The following is a 21,624-nucleotide window of genomic DNA, read 5'->3' on the forward strand; positions in this document are numbered from 1 at the left end:
TTTATTATATTTTGAAGAATTGGTATTTTATTAAACCACTGAGCTGTTCAGGCCATTTAACATAGAGAACATTGCTGTACAAACAACACCTCATCCAAACCCACATCTTGCTCTTAAAACCTCATTATTTTTTTTCTCTATGCCAGTTTTGGTTTTCAAACTCTCTCCCATTGGGTTAGTGAAACGGAAATTGCCTGGAAACAGGATCAGCTGCTGATAATGCTGTTTGAGGGGTTGTGTGCTAGTTGAATGTGGATCTTTCTGAAAGAAGGTAATAATTTGCTACTAGTTCTTTTTGGGAAACAGTGGAGTGGTGGCTATTTTTTTTATGGCTTATTTGTAAAATCTTTGTTTCAAAAGTTTCAGCTCCGCCAGAGTTGTAACTTATGGTGAAAATTCTTCACGGAGTTAATGCATTAGGTTTTTATTTAACTGTGTGGCAGAGAAAGGATGAATTTTGGTAACTCCAAGTAATTCACTACCAATTTTATGAGATAATAAAAGTTCTTCTTTAAAACAAACAAACATTTTCTTTGTAAGTGAAGTAGTTATTTTTTCTGGTTTGAAGTCAAATGTTTATTTTTCCTGTTACATGTTTAAGGAAACCACAACAATGCTCTTAGCTGCTCTTTGGAATATTGTGTTCTAGGTCCAGAAGCCACTGAAGTGCATTGAAATAAGGAGGTTTTCATCACCATCTATGGTCTGCAGTTCTCCCATTTCATTTAATCTGAGAATAATCCCACTGATCTCACAGAGGTTGAAATTGTGGAAAACTACCTATCAAAGTGAGGAGTTACTTGAAAACCAGCAGGGTGCTTCACCTGACTTGGAAATAAGAATGTGAAAACTATTTATATGCAAGTTATAAATTCATTTCACTTTTTGTGTAAAGAGAGTATTCTGAGAAACCCCTTTAGGGGTTGAAGCTCCAGACATGTGGGATTCTAGACTAGCTTCTGTCATTAGCCTGTTGGAAATCCTTTCATCAGTCTTTTTTGTAATTTTTCCTCTGTTTTCTTATTTGTCAAGTGGTTGCAATTTGTTGATGCCATCAGTAAACTGCTGTGGGATCTAATGGGGAAAACCTCTGTATTTTGACCACATAGAAGTGTGGTAGTAATTAAGAGTCCTCCACACAGCTTCTGTGTAATATTTTCCATCAGACATCAACATGAAAGAGCAAAGAAATATTGAGAAGACAAAGGCAGCAGTGGCACATGCAGTCATATTTCTGTGGTTATCTGACTTTTTTTTTTTTTTTTTCCTCCCGTGTCCGTGTGTGATGGTTTCCATTTTCAGCTGGTAAAGGCAGGAAACGGCACTTGTGAATTGGTCTTTCATGTACTACTCCCTAGAGGGTGCCAGACACCTACTTTCTGCAGCCCAGTGCACTCTGCAGCCAGGTGACACTGCAGCGATTGTGGCAGTGCTGGGATGTTTCTGACTTGCACTGGTGTGAGCAGCACTTGCTGCTGGAAGGTACGATCCACAGAAATGAAGTGACTGAATGGTTCAAGCACCTCTTGTATAGTTTCAAACATATACTCTCGTTTGTGAGTTTTTGGTGACTGTAACTTACTACGTCAGGAATTGTGTTGGTCAAGGATAACTTTGTGAGAAGGAAACACGATTTCAAGATGAAAAAGCTCTGTATCATTCAGGAGTTGTGCTGACCAGTTACTGCAGCAAAAGCCTGCTTTCCCAGGTCACTAGGGAGCAGCTGGTAGAAACTGAAGAAATACAAAGCCTATGTGCTGCTACTCTTAGTCACCTGCTCTGCTGTTTGAGACCTCAGTGGTTCTGATGTGTAACCATTTTGCAGCAACATTTTGAAATACAGTGCATGAATGTTTTGAAATGAGTGACAGAGGGTATATTATGAGTGGAAGGCACAGATGCTACTTATGGCTTCTAGCACCTGTGAGTGCATAAGCTTTTTTTGAAATATATGCAGGATCCCCATGTATGCTTTAAAGCTTTTTTCCTTTTTTTTTTTTTTTCTTCTCAAAACATGTGATACCAGTGGTTTAGCCTAGTGCTGCATAGCCTCTTGTAGGCCACTGGGCTGGATGTGAAAGATTTGGGGCCTACCCCTTGGAAGAGAAGACCAGGCAGCTCCTTGAAAATGGATTCTTGTAGTTCTCCAGACCTCCGTGAGCAGCAGACAGAGAGCAGGAGGTCGTGTTGGAAATGCTGCTTCTGTGGCAGTGAGATATACCCCTGTAACATGGAATCCACCACACTGCTCTAGGGCTACAGTCATTAGAAAAAGTGTGTGGAAAGACCTGAGCTTATACTCAGGTAATACATACTTGTGATTTTTCCTCAGGCATCAAATGTACAAGGAAAGGAGGCCCATTAATGAGCATTCTATCATTAAGCAGACTGCCATGAAGACCTCTTGGAGTACTTTACCTGTCTGATCTGGGTCTCAGTGCTGGTTCCTTGGAGGCTGGTTAGGATTCCACTGTTTGTTTTTAAGTAGCAGAGCATTAAGAGAGACTTTCAAACGTGGGTGCACTTTCTTCCCTCTGCTTTCCTTGTAAGTGCCTCCAAGCCTTTAAGAAAACAAATACTGGAGACAAAGACCTTCAGTGTCTTTAAGGAAAATTCCTTTGCTAAGAAGATAATGTGTATCAGCCCTTTTTGGTTTTGGAGGGATGATGTGGGTGATGTTAAAATGCTAAAGTGCTGAGAGATGGCACTATAGCTCACCAAAATATGAGTGATCCTCATTTGCATCAAGGGAGAGACTATAATTTTGTTGTTGTATCTTGCTGCAAATATTTGTCTGCTACTTGAATAGGCCAGACCTTAAGAGAAGTTTTACTATAACTGTCTACACGTGGAGCTGTGAGTGAGAGCCACTGGCCACATTGCTTTTGTACTGTTGGGATAGCACGGCATCATCTGTACCAGAATGATGTATGTGGAATAGTAACTCATGTAGGACAGCCTTGAAAACCTGGAAGACTTGCTCTACCCTTCCCAAAAGAACAATTCATACTTTAAAGTGGTCAGGGCTTGCAGGGGGTTCTGACTCATCTGAATGCTGTGCATGTCTGTGTGTACCAGTACATCACCTGGACTCGAACCACCCCAAGCTCTCTCTGGTGGAGCTGAGTGAGGTAAACAGCTCACCTGGCAAGTTTCTGTGCTACCTCTGAGAGATTTTCAGTGAATGGGCAGTGTTTTGCCAGTTTATTGACCCCTTGGAGTTTAGGTGAATGTCCTGTGAGTTGGCTATGGAGTGCCAGCAGCTTTGTATAAACCCGCTTTACACCAGCAAGTACCTTGCTCAGCTGGACACTTGGACATCCTTTGGTAACTTGTAATGGTGGAAGGAGCCTTATCACCTGTAACAGTGCAGTTCTTGCTGTTTGTACTGCTGTGCTGTCTTAGTTCCTGCTAATGGTTTGAGGCTTTTGTGGGCCAGACTGAACACACTGTTGTAAACAGTTCCAGGGGTGTTCCTGTTTATGTGGATGGCTCCTGTGCTCACCCGTGTCATTACTGCTTTAGGATTGTCACACTACAAGAGCTTCTGTGTGACTTCTCAGTACCTGTCATGCAAACACATCTTGGAGAAGGGGGGCTTATTTTTCAGAGGATAAAAAAATAATATTGTCATCATGTCAGCTTAGATGAGTCTTTACTAAAGGTTCTTCTAACCTGCAGCCATCCTCCTTTCTTAAGAAGAATGCAACCCCCTCTTTGGGGTTAGAAGGAAGGATCAGTGTTTAATTTGTAGAGTCATTCTCTCACTAAAGGAACTCCTCCAAGAGCTGCCTTTTTGCCTTCCTGTTTAAAGCCCTCAGCTGAAGAGCAAAATACCAATAGGTTGTATCCTGTTCATTCAGATCACAGCAATTCAAATGCCACAAAGAGAAAGGAAAACTAATGGAATGAAGAAAGCTGTGGAAAGGAAAACAACTTTTAATGCAGTATGCTAATGGGGTATGAAATAGGTGTGTAAGAAAATGTTTGGTGGCATCTTTAGGGAACCTTGCAGCCTGCAGGAACAGAAATATGGAACACTGAGGAAGAGAAATAACCCAGTGCTTGGAAGAGAGCAGGGTTACTCTCTGCTGCAGACGTCCTGCTAGAGAAAGTTTACCTCTTCAGGCCCTGACTGCCCTTCTGTAGAGCTGGTATCTCTTTCATGTGGAAGCTGAGGCTGGATGATGGATAGCTGTTAGCTTGAGGATCCAGATGCCTTTGAACTCTGCTTTCTTATCACGGACTTCATAAGACATGGCAAGTGTGACCCACTTCTTTTCCTGCACAGCTCTGCTGCTACGCAGACACAGCCCTTGGAGCTGCCAAGGACTGGGTCACTGAACTCCTCTGGGTTAAAACAACCATCTTACCTGTCTAACTATTGTGGGTATTTTTGTTTTGTTTTGTTCTTCACTGAGTTACCTTTAGTGGTCTGCTTTGCAGCCTGTTACCATAAACCATCATGCTAGTGTTACATGGCTCCTTAGCATAGCTAAAATGATGGTGGCTAAGAATGGAGTGAGAGTGAGCAGTGGAAGGCTTCTAGTGTGGATATTCCTTAGCCCAGCATTGCTGCCAAACTCTTCGTAATGAAGAATTAAGGAGTTGCTTGCACAAAGGAGTATTTTGCTTCCCAGGGGATTTCACTGAATTTTGCTTCTGGATTAAAGTGCTAATTAACACAAAATAGTGCTTGATGCTTCACTGCAAGAGTAACTAACACTGTTGATAGTTGGTGTATAAGTATAATGTATGCTAATGAGATCCCTACCTTTGTAAAACAAAGCTGTTGATACTCTGTGTGTGTCCAGGCATTTTTAGTGGGTTGTAAGTTTCTGGTTTCTTTTCCAGTGATACCTCATATTTCTGTGAGATTTCCTTAAAACAGAAGGGGTTTTTTAGCTCTTCAGTGGTTTCTTTTCCCCTGTGCATTAGCTGTTTTTCAGTTCTTGAATTTTGATCAAGAGCTGGAGGCTACTTTTAGCTGGCTTTGGTTTGTTAGTTTACTTGCTTTCAGACTAAGTGTCATTTTTCTCTCAAAAGAGACAAAATGCCAAGACTGTATCATTCCTCCTTGTATCTAATAATAGCTTAATCCACAAATAATTGTAATGAAGTCACTTGAGCCACTGGCAGACAATAGTTTGATCTAAAGACCACTGGAATGAATGGGATTCCTCATGGAGAACAAAGTGCAGCTTTGGTTCAAGCCCCAGGGTGCTATTCCATGTACACGTGCGTGCACGTGTGACAGTGTTGGGCTGTGCTATGGAAACCAAATTTCATAAAATTCCCTGCCAACTCTCCCAGCTGAGCACTGGTGAGGAAAAGAGGATGCTGTACAGACGGGAGATGCGTTAGTGGCCCCCAAGGTGGGAGAGCAGTTACCATAACAGCCAGCAACAGATGTTACCCAGGACGGTATTGCTGCCGCTGGAATTAGGGTAGGAATGGATGTCTCCCAGCTGCCAAGGGCATCCTTTGTGTGGCCAAGGTGTCAGTCACACTTCTGGAGCAGGCAGGGGACTGATGAAAACATAAACAATAGCAGCAGCAGCAGCAGGGTTGCTGATTTGGTGCAGAAATTACCCAGCTGTGCCACTGTGCTCTTGTAATCGCATTAGGAAAGTCAACCAAACAAGCATGATACGAGGCCCTCTCTGCAGGGTTTGCTGGTGGAGAGGCAGATGCATCCCTGAAGTGTGTGAAGTCTGTGCCTAGTGAGATCCAAGGGGGAAGAGCTGGGTAGGTGCATTGGCAGGGCTGTGGGTCAGTTTGTGCAGTGCCTGCCAGTGCTGTATTTTCCGTATGCACTCAAAGCAGTTTGCTCTAAAGAAATAAAGGCAAGAAATAAAGACAATGAGCTTGTTGCTTTTAAAGAACAAATCTAAAGGATTTACCCTTTCTGGGAAATGGTTTAATTAGAATTATGACGTCTTTTGCCAGATGCTGAGCAATTAAACTCTAGTCAACCCCAGAAAAGGTACTTCTATGAAAAATTTTCAGTGCAATTCCTGACTTGCACTGGGGTTGTGAAGAGGAGTATTATTTACCAATATCTCATTAACAGACATTATAAGGTTGCTTATGCCGCCATTGGAATTTATAACAAAACTCATGGCCTTGATTAGAAATCAAAACCTTTTGATGCAAGGTAAATATGGTTTTGGGTGCACATGTAATAAAGTTATATGTATTAGCTTAAAAGCAGCTGCTCTGGAAACCCTATTGGAAATTCTTAGTTTTCCTAATGTGTAGCAGAAATCCATTTTCTGTAGGTATTTTTAGTGCTAACTTCCTTTCCTGTGCTATTATCTTACACTCTCCCGCATTAGCGCTTACTGTGTTTCCAGGTCAGCCATGTGATTGCTGAGCATCCCTGCCTGCTTTTTGAATGACTTGTCAGGCAGGAGCCAGAGAGGCAAGTTGTTAGTGCTGGCTGCCGGCAGCAGCTTCTCCCAGCCTGGATCCCCACTGATAACACACTAAAACACTCTCCTCTTCCCCTTATTAGAAAGTCATTGCTGTGTGGTTCAGTGTCAGACCCTGTCAGCAGAGCCCCTCTGTGCAGATGTAAAAATGTGTTACTCTGCAGAAGGCACACGTGTGTGGGTACACAAAACAACCCCACTGTTGAGAGGCATTTCAGAGCTGCACACTGCTGGTTCCATTAAGCCATGGCTATTTTAGCATGAGCTGGATGAAGCAGACCAGATTTCTGCTTTTTTACCACTTGTTACATTTACAACTCAAATGAACTTGCTGTGCTTCAGAAAATTGCAAGAAATGGTGAAAAACCCCCCAGTCCAATTCCCTCAGTGAGCTTAACTATGTCTCTTTTTTTTCTTTTTTTTTTTTTTTTTGTGGTAAAAAACCCTTAGGCAAAGTATTTTAAAAGCAGCAGTGCTGATAATGAAAGCTAATAACTTTCCAGCTATTTGCTGTTTTGCTACATATGACTTTTTTAAAGGGTATTTAAACTGATCCTGCCAGTTGTTGTGTGCCTCTGTGTGCGTTTAGTGAACAGCTGGCTCTTTTGAACTGGGAATTTTAATACTTTCAGTTCCATGAAACTGGAATTGGAGGAGGCGGCTGATTGTACAAGGGAGGGAGCACATTTTCTCATGCGAATTCAGAAGCAGGGAGGGAGGGAGGGACAGAGAGGAAAGCATCATAATATTGCGTGTGTTTCTGTTTCAGTGGATCAAATCTTTCCTCTGTCTGCATCCAAGCTTATTTGGTTGTGATCAGATGATCAGGGCTCAAGGAAGCGATTGGAGAGCGAGCTGGCTGCAGCTGCACTGTAGGCTGTTTTCAGGGACAAGGAGCCACTGTTTTTCAAACACAGCATAAACATAGAAGTTATTTTGTAGGCTTCAGGATGCAGATATGGGTTGTGCTGCCAGCATTGTTCTGCTCCAAGCCTTTCGTTCTGTGGTACAGAGGAACTGTCCACATATCTGCAGGCGACGACGACGAGAGGAGTTGTCACATGAAATTCTGCCGCTGGATAGCAATGATGAAATGAGCAGACCCAGGACTCTCATCATAATGGTATGGTATACTTTAATCAAGAGGGAGAGGTGACAGAATTATTATTACAGATGTTATGTGGTTATTTTTTTCCTGTATGTATTCATAGAGAAAGAGCATTGACAGGCAATTTGTCACTGTACATTAGTTTGCTGGTAGATTTGCTGTATCTGTTGTCAAACATAGCTGAAATGTTATTTTGTAGGTGAAGCTGTGAGCTGCACATAACCTCCGTGTAAAGTAAATATTCTGTTGTTTAATTGTTGGTGTGTTTTACTGCTGTTTGTGAGATAGGCAGCACTGGAGCCTGTAGTGTGGTTTGTTTTATTTCAGACTTGGAATTCCAAAGAGCAGACAGCTTAGGAAATGTTTACTAAGTCTGTTCATCATAAAAACAAAAACAAACCCAAAAGCCAAGAAAAACAAAACAAAACTTTACTTGCACCCAGGATGCAGTTGGAATTTATATTAAGTTATATGCAAATAAACTCCCATATATCTTTGCCTCAAACAGTTTGCAGCAGTAAAATGTTTGCTGGATCATTTCTTTCCAATTTAGTGAGTTGCCTCCGTTCTTTAATGAAAGAGGGTTTGAAAGGCTCAGTCTTTGAGCGTCATTTTCTTTCTGAATTAAACTGGATTATTTTTATTTTGTGGTGGGAATATAATAAGCACTATAGGTTTATTAGGAATAAGTGACAGGGTTGTTCCTCATTGTAAATCGCTTTTTCAGAATGAGGAATACTGCTTAGTTACTGCTCTTCTTTGCCAAACACACATATGGTGAACATTTCCAGAACCCTGGAGTGGTTTGCGTCTGAGATGGCAATGATTTACTACTCTGTGGCTCTCACTTGATAAAAATATTACCAAGACACTGAAAATAATATTTTTGCCACTTTATCAGGACACATTTAAGTGGTAGAGATTTGGGGTTTTTCTATGTAAAATGTATTTTGATGAAGTCCAAAGCACACCCCCTGATACCCCACTCTCATAGAGGGCCATAACTTAGTTGTAAAGAGATGATGGTGGCATTACAGAATTTAATAGCTTTCCTGAACAGTTGGTTTGAATAGAGCATTGCTGCTCATACAGAGGTGTGTGATACAGTCATGGCAACTATAGTAGTAATGACCCCATCTCAGCAGTGTTTTATGTATCAGCTGAGGGTATTATCCAGTGCATGGGGGAGCCTAATGGTCATAATGAGGAAGGGGATGGATTTCATCATCATGAGGCTGATGTTTAAGCTCCTTTTGCTCAAAAAGTATCTGTATCTATACAACAAACTTTTTTTTTCCCACTTAATGGTTAAGTAAATGACCTCAACAGCATTTAAACAGATAAATGTCTCCTTCCTGGTAGTAATTTCAAGCATAATGAAGTGAGAAATGTCTGGAAGCATGTCTGAGTATGGATCATCTGTGCAACTTGCTTCAGTCATGGAAGAAAAGGGTAGTCTTGGGTGTTGTGGCAGCAAACACTGTATCAACCTCCCCATACCCAGAAGGAGTTTTCAGCAGCTTGAATTGCAGGGTTTTTTGGTAAGTCCTGGGAGATCAGGTTTCCAAGAGCTACTGCAAAGACCCCTGGGCTCTCAGGAAAGTGATGCTTTACTCTGCAGTGGGGAGAGAGCTGTGGAAGCTTCCCCCACCCTGAAGAGTTTAGGATACCCAAAGGAGGGGCATGCTGGTCAAGATGGTCTATCACTTGATGCTGGATGTGAGCTTTCAGGGATCCCCTCATGGCCTCAAAAGCATCCACCCATTGTACTAACAGGGGCTTATGTTTTCTGTAGCAGTGGTTAATGCACTGCTGTTTGTCCTGTCAAAAGGCTGCCCTTCCCAGGAGCTTTGTGGGATGATTTTCTCCCTCTCAACCCTTTTCAGAAGAAAAGGATGAATGGTCCAGCCCTGTCAGAAGGCTGGGGTAGGTGTAGGCAGGTGCTCTGGAGGAAAACTGCTGGGCTGGGGATGATCTGGGGAAATGGTCTTTCTTTACACATCTTTCTTTTTGGAATGTATATTATTACTGTGCCTCTTTGTCTTGAAACAGTTAATTACATAACAATCTAAATGAATTTGCTATTCAGCTTCACAGTTAGGCTTAGTAATGATGTGGAGACCTAGTGGGATGAGAAGAAAGTAGTGCTTCAGAGCAGTTTGTGGCAGAATGGATGGTCCTCTTTCTGCTGGAACTCATGTTACTTGAAACAGCAGCATGGAAGAGGGCTGGAGGCCTTAATAAAACACGTTGTGGTCCTAACAGATTCGTTTCTTCCCCTTGGTCTGTTGTAGATCACTGAGGTTTATGTGTGGATAATACAGTGGAGGCAATTATGTAGATGAGCAAAAAAGTGTTTAGTTCTCAGTGTCATTATGGACATTGTGCAGATGCCAGGAGCTAAACTGATCCCAGCAGGTTACTGTCTGAAGGCAGTGAGTAATTGGAGTGCCCAAAGAAGAGAGGTGAGGAAATCCCAAAATGCAGAATACCTGAGACGCACTGACAGGCCTGGGTGTGATTGCCAGCTGCATTTGGTTCCTGTCAGCTGAAGATCTGGCATTTTGTCATTTCATGCCTTCAGATGAAATGGTCTTCCTCTTTGTAGCTTGTGTGCCACCGGCTATATGCTCGCTGCTGAGAGTGTTAGTATTTGGTATTGATTTCAGGAGATAAACTATGCCTTCTATTCAAACAGCTTTTTCAAGTCACCAGACTGTTGTGTGTTCTTGCAAGTTTGCCTGTCCTGTGTGAAGCAAAAGTAACATCTTAGTGTTGCCTTCATGAAGAAAGCAACCCTGAATCAGAGATAACAGAAGTCTAAACCAAAATTCTTATACTAAGTATACAGCTCTATAGGTGTGCCCCATTTTGCTTTGTTAATCACTGAAGGGGAACATCCTTGTAGGATATTCTTCTAGGAATTGTGGTTTTGCCAGTGGGACTCCAAGCAGGGGATGGTGTGGGTGCACTCCACAAGAAAAGAAAGGAAGAAGGCCCCCACACAGCCTCCAGCTATTGCTTAATGGCCACCTACTAATCACTGTATGAAACCTTTAGGCATCACAGCAGGTAGTTCTAGCATTCCAGTCCTTTCAGAAAGTGAGGATTGATGTCTTTATTCACAGACATTTTTTTTTTTCTCTTCAGTCTGTTAGTTTAGAAATCTGGTTTTACCCTTGGGCAAGACAGATAAATCATCTGTTTTAGAACTGGGCTGTCTTGCCTGGATCCACAAAACTGGGAGAGCTGTTCGAAAGAGAAAACTGAAAATGCTCTGACAATTTCTATTGTGTATCATCATCTCTTGGATGAAATCCTGGGTGTTGCCAGAGACGTGCAAAATAAGTGTCCAAACAACCTCTAACATGCTATACAAGTTGAATCAATTTGTTCAGTGACTCTGCATTTGATAGACCCTCGTTGTTTTCTGAGCCTTTAAGAGCATGTCTGCAAGAGCTAGTTTTCAAAATAAGTGAGGTTTGAGATATTAGAAACCCTTATAGAGTGAATACAAATGACTGTGCATGCTGTTTCTGCAAGAAAAAGGAGAAGAGAAAGATGCCTGGAGGAAGAAAATGTAGTACATGGGATTATGTGGAACTGTTTGGTGTTTTAAAGGAGGACAGTAACATTCAGGTTGGTCTGCCTTTGGAACTTGTGACTTGAAGTTGAGCTATATCTAGTAGGTCATTCTTCGTTTTTTTTCGTGTGATTTATTATGAACTGTGGCAGCTGAGATTTGTGTGATAAGAGCAAAGCGTATTTGAGGATATAATCCTCCTCACCACCCTCACCCCTCCTGCCCTTGGAATAAACCACATAAAAATGTAAAAAATGTTTTGCACTTTGAATAAAATACTGTAACTTGAGCTGACATATTATTTGAATGCAGCAACAGCAATATTCATTCACTTAATTAATGCTACCCAAGCTGCTTCTTAGGCCACTTAGTTTGTAAATGGATTTTTACTCTTTTAAAAGCAGTAGAGACAACAGAAGAGAAACAAACAGAGAATTTTCCATCATCTAGTACTAAAGTTTGCCTCTAGAATTGTGTTCTTTAATTTTGTTGCATGATCTGTGTTAGTTTTCTGCTTCTATGTGAAATAATTCAGTGCACTCGTTTCCTCATTTGTATGGTTTTCCCTACTGAAGGTCTGTAGTGTATGCATATAAGTGCTATCAATGGATGACAGCTCTCAGAATTGCAAGATCTCTGACTCATGGCATACTGTTTTTGTAGGTAGGAATGTGTCTGTGTGTACACAAATGGGGAGGACTTGCTGTGGCTTTTGGAGGCTGGCATGAGACTCAGCTCTGGGAAGAGAAGGGTGTTCTCTTCCTGCAGTGTCTTGGAGAAAGGATTGTCTTTGCAAAGCCAGACTACCCAAGGCTGTGAAGTTGAAAAAAAATATTTAAAATCTTCATATCTTTTTAGCTTAAGTCAGAAGCTTCAATGTGTAATACATTTTCAAGCAACAATAAACATATGTAGCTGCATCTGACTTTAACTTCCACTTTGGTGCTTGACCTCAGCAGGAACAGAAACAGACCCGTGTTTGAATAAATGAATAACTTCGGAGTGTAAAGAGGAAAAGTAGTAAGTGATGCACAAAATGCAGTTCTGCTTCAGAGCTGCTTTTTGCCACTGCTCTTGTTACCTTTGCAACTTCTTTGCCCAGTGCTCACCAGGCCTGTGAGTAACTGCAGTGATGTCCAGCCCTTCCCCTCAGCTCCTCTGCTCTGGTGGGGTCAGAAGGGCTCAGCACCATCACCAGCACAGCAGCAGAGAAGGGACAGTGTCCAACACTGCTCTTCAGAAAGATGCTGGGTTTGGTTTGGTGTTTACCAGTTTAGACAGCAGCTATGGCTCTGGGTGTAGTTTCTTATATACGGAGGGGAGTGAGCCCAAGACGTGGGTCTGTTTTCATTCTTGACTCCCAGGAACATTTAAAGTATGAATATGGATCAGAAAGAGATGGTGTTAAAAATGGCCCTTTTCCACTGAGCAAACCTTCTTCATTTGACTTTAGTACTCTGAGCAGCAGTGTTTTGTATTGCTTTCAGTTCTTATTAGTGTTGCAGCAACATGTGTAGTATGACAGTATGTGGAATGTGATTACTGTGAATGTGTTAACCAAATTTCTGTGACAGCTTAATAAAGTGTGGACTGAAAGCAATAAAGTGGTGCAAATATCCTCCTACATAAGAGCAATTTATTCTTTTTTCTTTTTTTAAAGAAAAAAAGAGAGAGAGAAGCAAACTATTTGTAAGCAATGCATACCTGAAAGAGTAGGGTATAAATTAAAGAGGTGCAGAAAAGTCTTTGTAAGTAACAGTCCTTGGGAGTACTTTGGGAAGGCTTTGTGATTTATGCATTTGACAAAAATCACAATGTAAGATGTGTGTGCGTGGTCAAAATGCTTCTTGGCAGAGAAGGAAGTTGACCTATAGAAAGGCAGTGGCACTAGATTAAAGCCAAGAAGGCAAAGAGAGAAACAAATACGCACAAGAAAAGCAGGAAAAAACACATTTCAGGTTTTTCAGGCTTTGGCCAACAGCAACCACACTGCTCTGTGTCATAAGCACATATGTAAACAAGACTATGCACACATATGGTTGATTTGTCCCAGTTTTGTCTGCAATGCTCTGCAGTTCTGCTTGGCTGTAGCACATGCAAGCTTTCCATATTTCCCTTGATCATTTTGCTCTTTGGATCATCCTACAGAGGAAGGCAGGAGAGTTAAGAAAAGAATCCCAATGGTCTATTTAGTCCAGGATTTTGGGACTGTGTGAACTATGGTTGTAGGAACCTGGAGCTGTGTACCAGTGGTACCCTCATACACCAAATCAGCCATGAGCATAGATTTTCCATTTATGTTTGTCTGCTTTACTGTGTTTACCACAATATTAAATACTTGAATGAATTATAAAGAAAATATTAACTCTGAGTAATAATTAAGATATTAACATAGATTTAAATGCCAAGTGCTAGGCACGGGGTGAACCATCTAAAATTAACAAAATAATATCTTTGAAGTTCTGAAGAGTTCAAGAAAATGCTTTGAAATGTATTTCACACAGAATTTAGTAGAGGTATTTTGTTTCATGCTGTCAGTAGACAGCGTAGTGTTGAACAAAAATATAAAAGATATATATGTGTATTTAGAACCAGCAGCCTTTAGGCCTGTTTTCAGAGTAATTCTATGAGTTTTTTATCCACATCATGGGCTGCACAAGTAGTTCCATACTCACGAATTGGTTCAAATAATTTGGTCTTTTGCTTCCCACAGTGAGGTTTTGGTGCTGGGATGTGTGGCTGCTCCAGGCATTATGCTGACCAAGCTCTGTGGGTGGATTGAGTTGATAGTTAATATCTACAGAAATGGACTGGGAACACTGATACTACCTACTACAGGGTCTTGGCTGAGGAGCAGGGTTGTCCCACACTGCTCAAGCTCCATTACAAGGAGCAGAATCTCCATTAGCTGTGGTATTGCTGTCTGTAGCTCACAGGAGGCTGGTTGGGGCAGCATAGACAGTATGTAGAGCCAGAAGGGTGCAGAAATCCACCCGTGATGCTTGGTGCACACCCCTGGCACACCTCAGGTGTTTGCACTGCATTGCCAGCGTGGGTGCCTGTGGTGATGTGCAGCTGGAGCACTGCCCTGTGCCACAGGGCAGCTGGAGAGCCTCTGGCTGGGAAGGTGAGTGGCAGCCTGGTGGCAGCAGCGCTTGTCATCTTAACATGTGTGCTCTATCCTTGGCTCAGGCTCTGGTAGATTGTTCTCTTTGGCTGAATTAGAGTGAGTTGCAGCTGGTTCAAGAAGAGTACAAAGGCACAGTATATTAAGCTCATGCTTTCAGAAAATTATATTAGTGCCAGTCTTCAGCCCTTACCTCTCACTGGCCTTAACTCACTGCTGGCTGCAGCACTGAGAGCTGGGCTGGGCTTTATTTTTCATGCCGTTGTCAATACAGATCCTCCGAGTAGCACTGAACTGGATTTAAATGCATATAGCTGAGTCCAGAGTCTATTTCAGACGTTTGGCTACGAACACGGGGGTATTGATTTAGCTTGGAAACAACTATGCCCTGTAAGAGGTATGCTGAGTGAGGAAGGGAGCCATAAAGACACTGGGGCCCTTGGAGAACGCTGGCCAACCAAAAGTACTGCCAAAGTAAAAGCTGCTGGGAGAGGCAAAGGGAGGAGGGAGAGCTGTCGAGGCAAAGACAGTGTGTAGGAGAGGAAGAGTTTAGTGATGAGAGAGAGAAGTCAGGTGGAAAACGCAGTTTCTTCTCAACTGAAATTATTTAGTCACACTACTGTTAAACTTTGATCAGATATTTGATTTTTGAGGGCTAGCTACCACTGTTCTATGTTGACATATCAAGATATTCTGATGCTGCTTTTTTCTTCCCCCCTTGTTCTTATCAAAAGCTTTGCTTTTGCTTCACAGTGAGTATGCCTCTTCCTACTGAATTTAAACTCTCCTCCCTTGCCCTTCTTCCACTCCTTCCTTCCCAAAGTGGAAAACCATCTTCAGCTTTGACTTCAGCATAAATACACTCCATTCCCCTTCGGGGTGGACTGGAAATCTGAATGGAGTGTGACAGATATGTTCCTGATATTTCTCACTTTCATGAAGTTTCTTCTTTACAACAGCAGTCTTAATACACTCGTTCTAAACCTAGTTTAAATAAATCAGAATTCCAGATTAGCACATCTCAGACAAAGGCCTTATGCAAAGCTTCACTGCTCATGAGACAGAGATATATCTCTGAGCCTTTATGCTTCCTATTCTTCCATTTATCAGAATTATTTGGTTTTAATGTATGTGGAAAGTCTTTGTTGCTCCATAGCCTCTCCAGTAACCCCTGGGCAGCAAAGCAAGGTCACGTGGCAACAGGAGTCATTTCACTTCACAGCAGCTGCTGAACCATTCCACCATCAGCTGTGGCAGAAAGCTAAACTGGGGAGTAGATACTGTGAGTACATCTGCAGTGTAAACTGAAGTGTGATTAACTGTGTGCTGTGAAACCTGGTGTGGGTAGCTTTGGTGTTCTTATTTTTGTCTGTGCATCTCAGGGGGGTTACCACCTGATTTCTAAAACCTCTCAAGAGATTCTGACTTCTAGATTACATTTCCTGAATCATACAAGGCTTTGATGAAAGGCAGCACTGCTTCATGACTAGCAGTTGACTACTGTCGTCGTGTGTGTATGAATACAGACTAGTTCTGGCTTGTGATACCTCCTGTACCTTAAGGGCAATGGGGCAAACACAGAATTTGGTTTCTAATTCTTCAGCTTATCTCAGTCTGTCAGCTAGTATTAACTGGCAGCTCTACTTTTGTGAGGGGAAAAAAAAAAAAGAATTCTCTGCTGAAGTACTCAAGTAACTGCACTCTTGTTCACTGCAGTACTGTTGTGTTAGGAACACAGGAACAGGTGTGTTATCTTTAGAGTGTTTGGAGCCAAGGAAGATGAAGGAAAATGGACTGTCTAGGAAAGACAGGAACAGTTCCTGGTCTTTTAGATTTTGAATCACTTCCTTGAATAGTGAAGGCTTCCAGCTTGAATTAGTGATTGGAGTGAGAAATACCATGGTAGGGAAAGGATTAGAATTCAGCATCAAAAAGCATGTCACATGAATACTTCAGGATGTTTTGGTGGCAAAGGTCTGACATCATCTCAGGGCACTATTCCAAGTCTAGTCCAGCTGAAGCTGGCTCAGACCATGGACCCTGATCTCCTATGCCGAGGTGTGGTAGCTATACATATGTGCACATATTTCTAGTCAGAAAGAAACTGATTCCTTCATTGTTCTGGGGCTCAATTATTTCAGTTTTGCTAGGACTCTTATTTTTAAATTCTGTAAGTAAATATATTCTATAAAAATGTGCTTTTTTTGTCCTGCTAATTTGGTGCCTCTTCGGAACAAAATGCTATTTTCTGTCTAAACAGAAAGAAATTGTGTGCAATATCTTACTTCAACAATTGCAGTCTGTTAATAATTATTGCCAATTTGTGGTTAGCTTAAAAAATAATAGATTCTCTGTGTGTGGTTTTCAATGAAAAATAGCTATTGTAATGTTTGTCGGACTTCTTTCTGCCTCAGGGATCACTCTGAATACAGTGTATGGAACCAAATGAATGGAATACTTCGTGCCTTTGGTGTTTGTTTTTCCTCACTTCTCATCTGTCAACTGCTGTGCTCATTTTCTTTTCATTAGCATTGATACTTGCTGGAAGATGAGATGGCCAGATTCAGTTCTCAGTTAAATGTGTGCAAATCCAGCAGAATAAGGTTTTGACTTCATGCAGTAAAGTGGATCAGAAGGGTAATTCTGTGCTGCTTGCGTGTTTCTCTTCCCAAAAAAAGAGATCGTGAAGTTAGAGTGGAAAATGTGTGTGGCCTTGCTGGATCAGTCAGTGGTTAGCTCTGAAACTGGGATGTTGGGAGTTGAACATCATGCCACCAATCATTTGTAACTTTCTTTGGCTTTTCAGTGAGCGTTTGGTGTTACCTTGATGTTTTCCATAGGTTGTGACTTACAAGCTAAAATTAGCTCTTTCAGAGGGTAAGCCTTAACAGTAAAGAGATTAATTACTTAAGTGTAGATTCCTGGAACCAGATGCTCCACTGTCGTCTTTTGAGATGTTTCTCCCATTAGTAAATTATGTGCAAACATTCATTGCAGCTATCTCTATAGGAGATCTGATCTTAATGGGATTACAGATAAATTCTGGAGAGAAACTAATCTTGGAATTGGGCCTATTCTTTCTTATTTTTGGATACTTGTGGCTTGAAGGTAAAGAGTAAGAAGTGCTCACACAGCTGATCTGCACTTCTTTCTTTTCAGTGCCTTAGCCCTTTCCCTGTCTGTAACCCATTCTCCCACATGCTTGAGGAGGAGCCTTTTCTCATCTCCTTAGAGCTCCTAGAAGAAGCAATGAGGCAGAGTATCCAGCTGCCTGTTTGGTCTCTCCACCTGCCAGCTGGCACTTGTGCCTGGCTTTGCTCATTCCAGCTGTGACTCTTTTGGCTTTTGCAGTGCTCAAGTCCTTCTAGATATTGACCACCATCAGCTCTTTGGTTCTAAACAATAGCACAGTCCTTAAGGAGGTGCAGTGATCTAAGCAGTTACCTAATAGCTTGTTTGTTGCCAGGAATGTCCGGTTCTTTTGGCCTTTCAACCTTGCAGTTGGGTCTCCTTTCATCTTTTAACTGTCCTGTTATGAAAGAAACCAAGTCCCTCCTGGTCTGTCTGCTCCCAGGTGTTGTGCATGTGCTCCATAACACATCCTCCAGATGAATGTGAGCATCAGATGGGTCGGAGATACAGGGAGAGTAATCCTAGCCTTGAATCTGATACATCCAGCTGGAAACATTTGCTATTTCTTTGCAGACTTTTAATGAATACATTTTCCAGTATTTCAGATGCACAATATGTTTTTTTGTTCATGATGCATCTGGTTCTTCATGATGACCATTTGCCCCTTGTAGCACCTGATTTTGTTTGTGCTGACAGTGTAGCAAAGACGTCAGTTGGGGAAGGACTCGTGACTGGAGTGTTTGTGCATCTGTCACCTGCTTTTGTTCAGAAACTCTCTGACCAAGCAGCTCTGACAGATAGCATGCTCATTCCTCAAACTCTTGTGTAAATGCAAAATATTTTAGCAGAATGTATGGGAGTATAGAGAAAACTCATGAACACAGTTTGATCTGAAAAACTATTTGAAAATAATAGAAATGTTTGCTGACACGTGCTTAATTCTGCTTTTTATATAAAAGATAGAAGTGAATCCAAGCCTGGAATTGTACCAATATGTTTTTGCCCTTCCTCTCCAAATCTAATTGAAACTGTAAATATCGGTTAATAAAATGTAATTCTGAAACATTTTCACTGTATGAAAAAGCCAATTCTTGAAGAATGCACCAAACCAGACCTGCCCAAATGAAATGTCTGAGATATGAGTTGACATAAAAGTTTGTACCAGCTCCCACTGAGAAGTTTCTTTACACAGTATTTTTAAGCTGCCAAAAGCTTTTGTACATGCTAAGTGCTTGCCAATTTTCCTTTTTTAAATGAACTCAAAGGCAATTTTAAGTTACATGAGCCTGAAGAAAGAATATGAATTGGTGGCTAAACATTGCCTTTTGTAAATTGCATTCAAAAGACAACTGTATTTCTTGGAAATATTTTCAAAAAAGGATTTGTTCCTTGAGTGAGGCCGTGTCTGCAGTATTTCAGTGTTTCAGGCAGAACAAGGAGCTGAGTGAGGAGGAACTGCAGCAAACTCTGCTTTATTTCCCATCCACATCCCTTTCTGGCGCTTGTTTATGCCTGGCTATAGTGTGTATTTGTAGGAAATCAGAAATTAACCTCTTAGTGTCTGATTTCCTGAACAATAGTTTTGTTTCCAGCTCAAATGGCACTTAGCAGAAATAAGAGTCAGGATGTTCCAGCTATTTCTACAGTAAGAGGGGAATTTTTTGGACTTTCCAGAATTTACATATTGAAAAAAACCCCCAGAACTTCCAAATTAAAAAAAGACCTCTTGATACAGAGTCAGATTGTTGGTGACCAGTTTAAGGTTGATGATAAGGCAGGAGTGAAGGTCCAAAGAATTGTCTTTGCACGTTGGACATAAAGAGCAAGACGTGGGAGTGGGGAGAAACACCAGGGGAAGAATACTGGCTTGCACTCATCCCAACAGAGAAAATCACCCAAAGCAGGCTAAAGAAGAGGAATTACTATGATTCAGCTCTCTGCCTTGCAGAGGCTGGGACCTGGAAGCTTAGAGCAGCTTTACTGTGTTAAGAATGACATAGTTTTGGTCCTGTTTTCCAGCTCACTGAGGAATCGTAAATAAATTTTGCTTTTTGATCTGTCCTTGGATAGAAGAGTTCCATAGCAACTTCTTGGGAGGGCTTTAATACCTCATACAATTCGAAACAGACTTACTGGAATTGGAAAATTACAGAGAAGGGCGAGGAAGATCAGCAAAATTAGTCCATGACTACATATGTACATAAAGACTAGGCCTGGACTGGCCTGAAAAATAACTGAAGGGATATGATGAAAGCCATAAAAATCAAGAATGATCAGAGACTTTGCTAGCATTTTTTTCTTTCAACATTGAGACAAATGAAGTAGGAATCATCAAATTAAACTAATAGGGGGCAAGTTTGTGAGGAAAAAAATTACAGAATTAATATTAAAACTGGATTTGCTTGCCACAAAATGTGTAAGTTTGAAGAATGACCGAAAAAATTTCATGAGAGACAAGTCTTTTAGAACTAATAAATATGCTGGTGCCATCTCAGGCTGGGAACATGCATGAGTGCAAACTGAGAGTATTCAGGAGAAACACTGTTATACTGATGTGTTCTGTACTTTGACATAAGCATCTGTAGACTCACACAGGTGCAGAAATCTGGGTTAAATCCTACATGTTACAACCGTGCTTCCATAAACTGGAATTTAGTGTGGCATCCAGGTGAACATTTGTACTTTGTTTGCTACTGAAACAGCACTGCACTTGGCATGGTCTTGCCTCCTACACATGGCAAATATGTGGGCTTAGTTGCTTCTGCTCCCATGAATTATTTTGCATTTGTTGCAGGTTACAGTCCCTGTGCATTGCAGGTTTGCTGGTGTGTGGTTCCGTGTCTGTGTGTCAGGACCCACAGCAGCCCACTGGATATTCCTTTGCTGTGAGGTTGGGATAACTGAAGGAGTAGAACTTGATGGATTATATTATATCTCTTTTTTGTCAGGGTTGGGTTATATTTAGTTTAAATGACTTTACACAGGCTTTCACAAACTGTAGGGCTCTCCCAGGGACCCTAACCACTGCTACTTCGGTATTTTCCTTGAGTTTTTTAACCTGCTTGTTTTGGTAATACTGACGATTGAGTGTTTGTTCTAAGTTTCAATTAGGATTAGCAGTTTTTAATTAAGAAATTTTTTTAAAAGGCCTGGAAAGGTGAAACAATTCTCTGGGTCTGTGGAAAGTTGTGTCAGAGTAAGAAATACCATCTCAGATGTTGGCAGTGTCTATTCCACTATGCTGTTTTGTTTTCTGTGTTCCAGGAAAACAGAAAGAGAAAGACAATGTCAAAGGGATGCAAGTTGTCTTTTTCTCCTTCTCATATAGCAAATTTAACTAATGTAAATCTGACTTGCAGGGTTTTATACTTCACTCCCTTTTTTTTTTTTTTTTGCTAAAATAAGAAAGTAATCTTGCTTATCTGCCTTTGAAATCTGTGTGCTTTTTTATCTCTTCCAAAATGCCATTATTTAACTTTCAGTTATAGGATCCAGCTGATGAATTATTACATGCAGTTGCTTTCTCAATTGCTTAAGATACCCACAGGCACTAGAAGAGAGTTGGCAGGAATCTGTGACATTGAATATATGTTACAAGTATGTGGTATCAAACACAAAAACAGTTGTACAGTCAGCTTGCACATGTATGGAAGGGAGTGTGTTTTAGTACTTGAAAGAAAAAAAAATAAAAAACCAGTGAAGAGGATTCCAGGGTATTTTATATCAATATTATGTCATTGTAGATGTTGATTGTGACCTTGAGTAAATGAGTGAGTTGCCCAACCTCCTTTTGCTTCAGTTATTCCAGCTGGAAAATTGGGTGAAAATGTGGATTCTCTTTATAAACCAGATGTCTGATCTGGGCTTTTCTTGGTAAAGAAAATGAAAAATCATTTCTGCAGCACAGCATAGACATGAATAACAAGGATTAAAATTGCAATCAGAAAAGCATGCAGCAGAAGCCCAAGTCACAGCTGCATTGATATGTCTGGAGATAGTGTAAATTAAGATGATTTAAATTATTTAATCACCTTTCCTGGCCCTTCATCACTATGTGTGTTGTTATCAAGGGCTGATTCCAATCCATGTAAATGAAAACAAAAGGGGTAATGTTTATTTGAAATTTCCCAGTGGACGAAAGTAAAGAAGAAATTAAAGTAATTGCATATTTTGCTTTTGTACACATCAGCAGGACAACATTGCTAATGGAAAGTTTATTCTTCCAACCTGATTGCCGGCG

General features: G+C 41.2%; 1 protein-coding gene across 12 annotated transcripts in view; it reads left to right on the forward strand.

The window, feature by feature from the left end:
• Positions 1-21,624, forward strand: part of DOCK10 (dedicator of cytokinesis 10) — a 147,716-nt gene that overhangs the window by 18,900 nt on the left and 107,192 nt on the right. For 6 of the 12 annotated variants that reach the window (XM_064666508.1, XM_064666518.1, XM_064666511.1 and 3 more), the window contains exon 1: positions 7,218-7,557. The exons of 3 other annotated variants lie outside the window; for them this stretch is intronic. In XM_064666508.1, coding sequence (XP_064522578.1) covers positions 7,393-7,557 — 165 coding nt within the window. In that variant the 5' untranslated portion in view covers positions 7,218-7,392. Of the gene's footprint in view, positions 1-7,212; positions 7,558-21,624 lie in introns of those variants that run through there. 3 more of the 12 variants (XM_064666519.1, XM_064666522.1, XM_064666512.1) reach the window with 3 other exon arrangements.

The sequence above is a fragment of the Pseudopipra pipra genome, chromosome 10, assembly GCF_036250125.1.
Source record: "Pseudopipra pipra isolate bDixPip1 chromosome 10, bDixPip1.hap1, whole genome shotgun sequence".
NCBI classification, from domain to species: domain Eukaryota; kingdom Metazoa; phylum Chordata; class Aves; order Passeriformes; family Pipridae; genus Pseudopipra; species Pseudopipra pipra.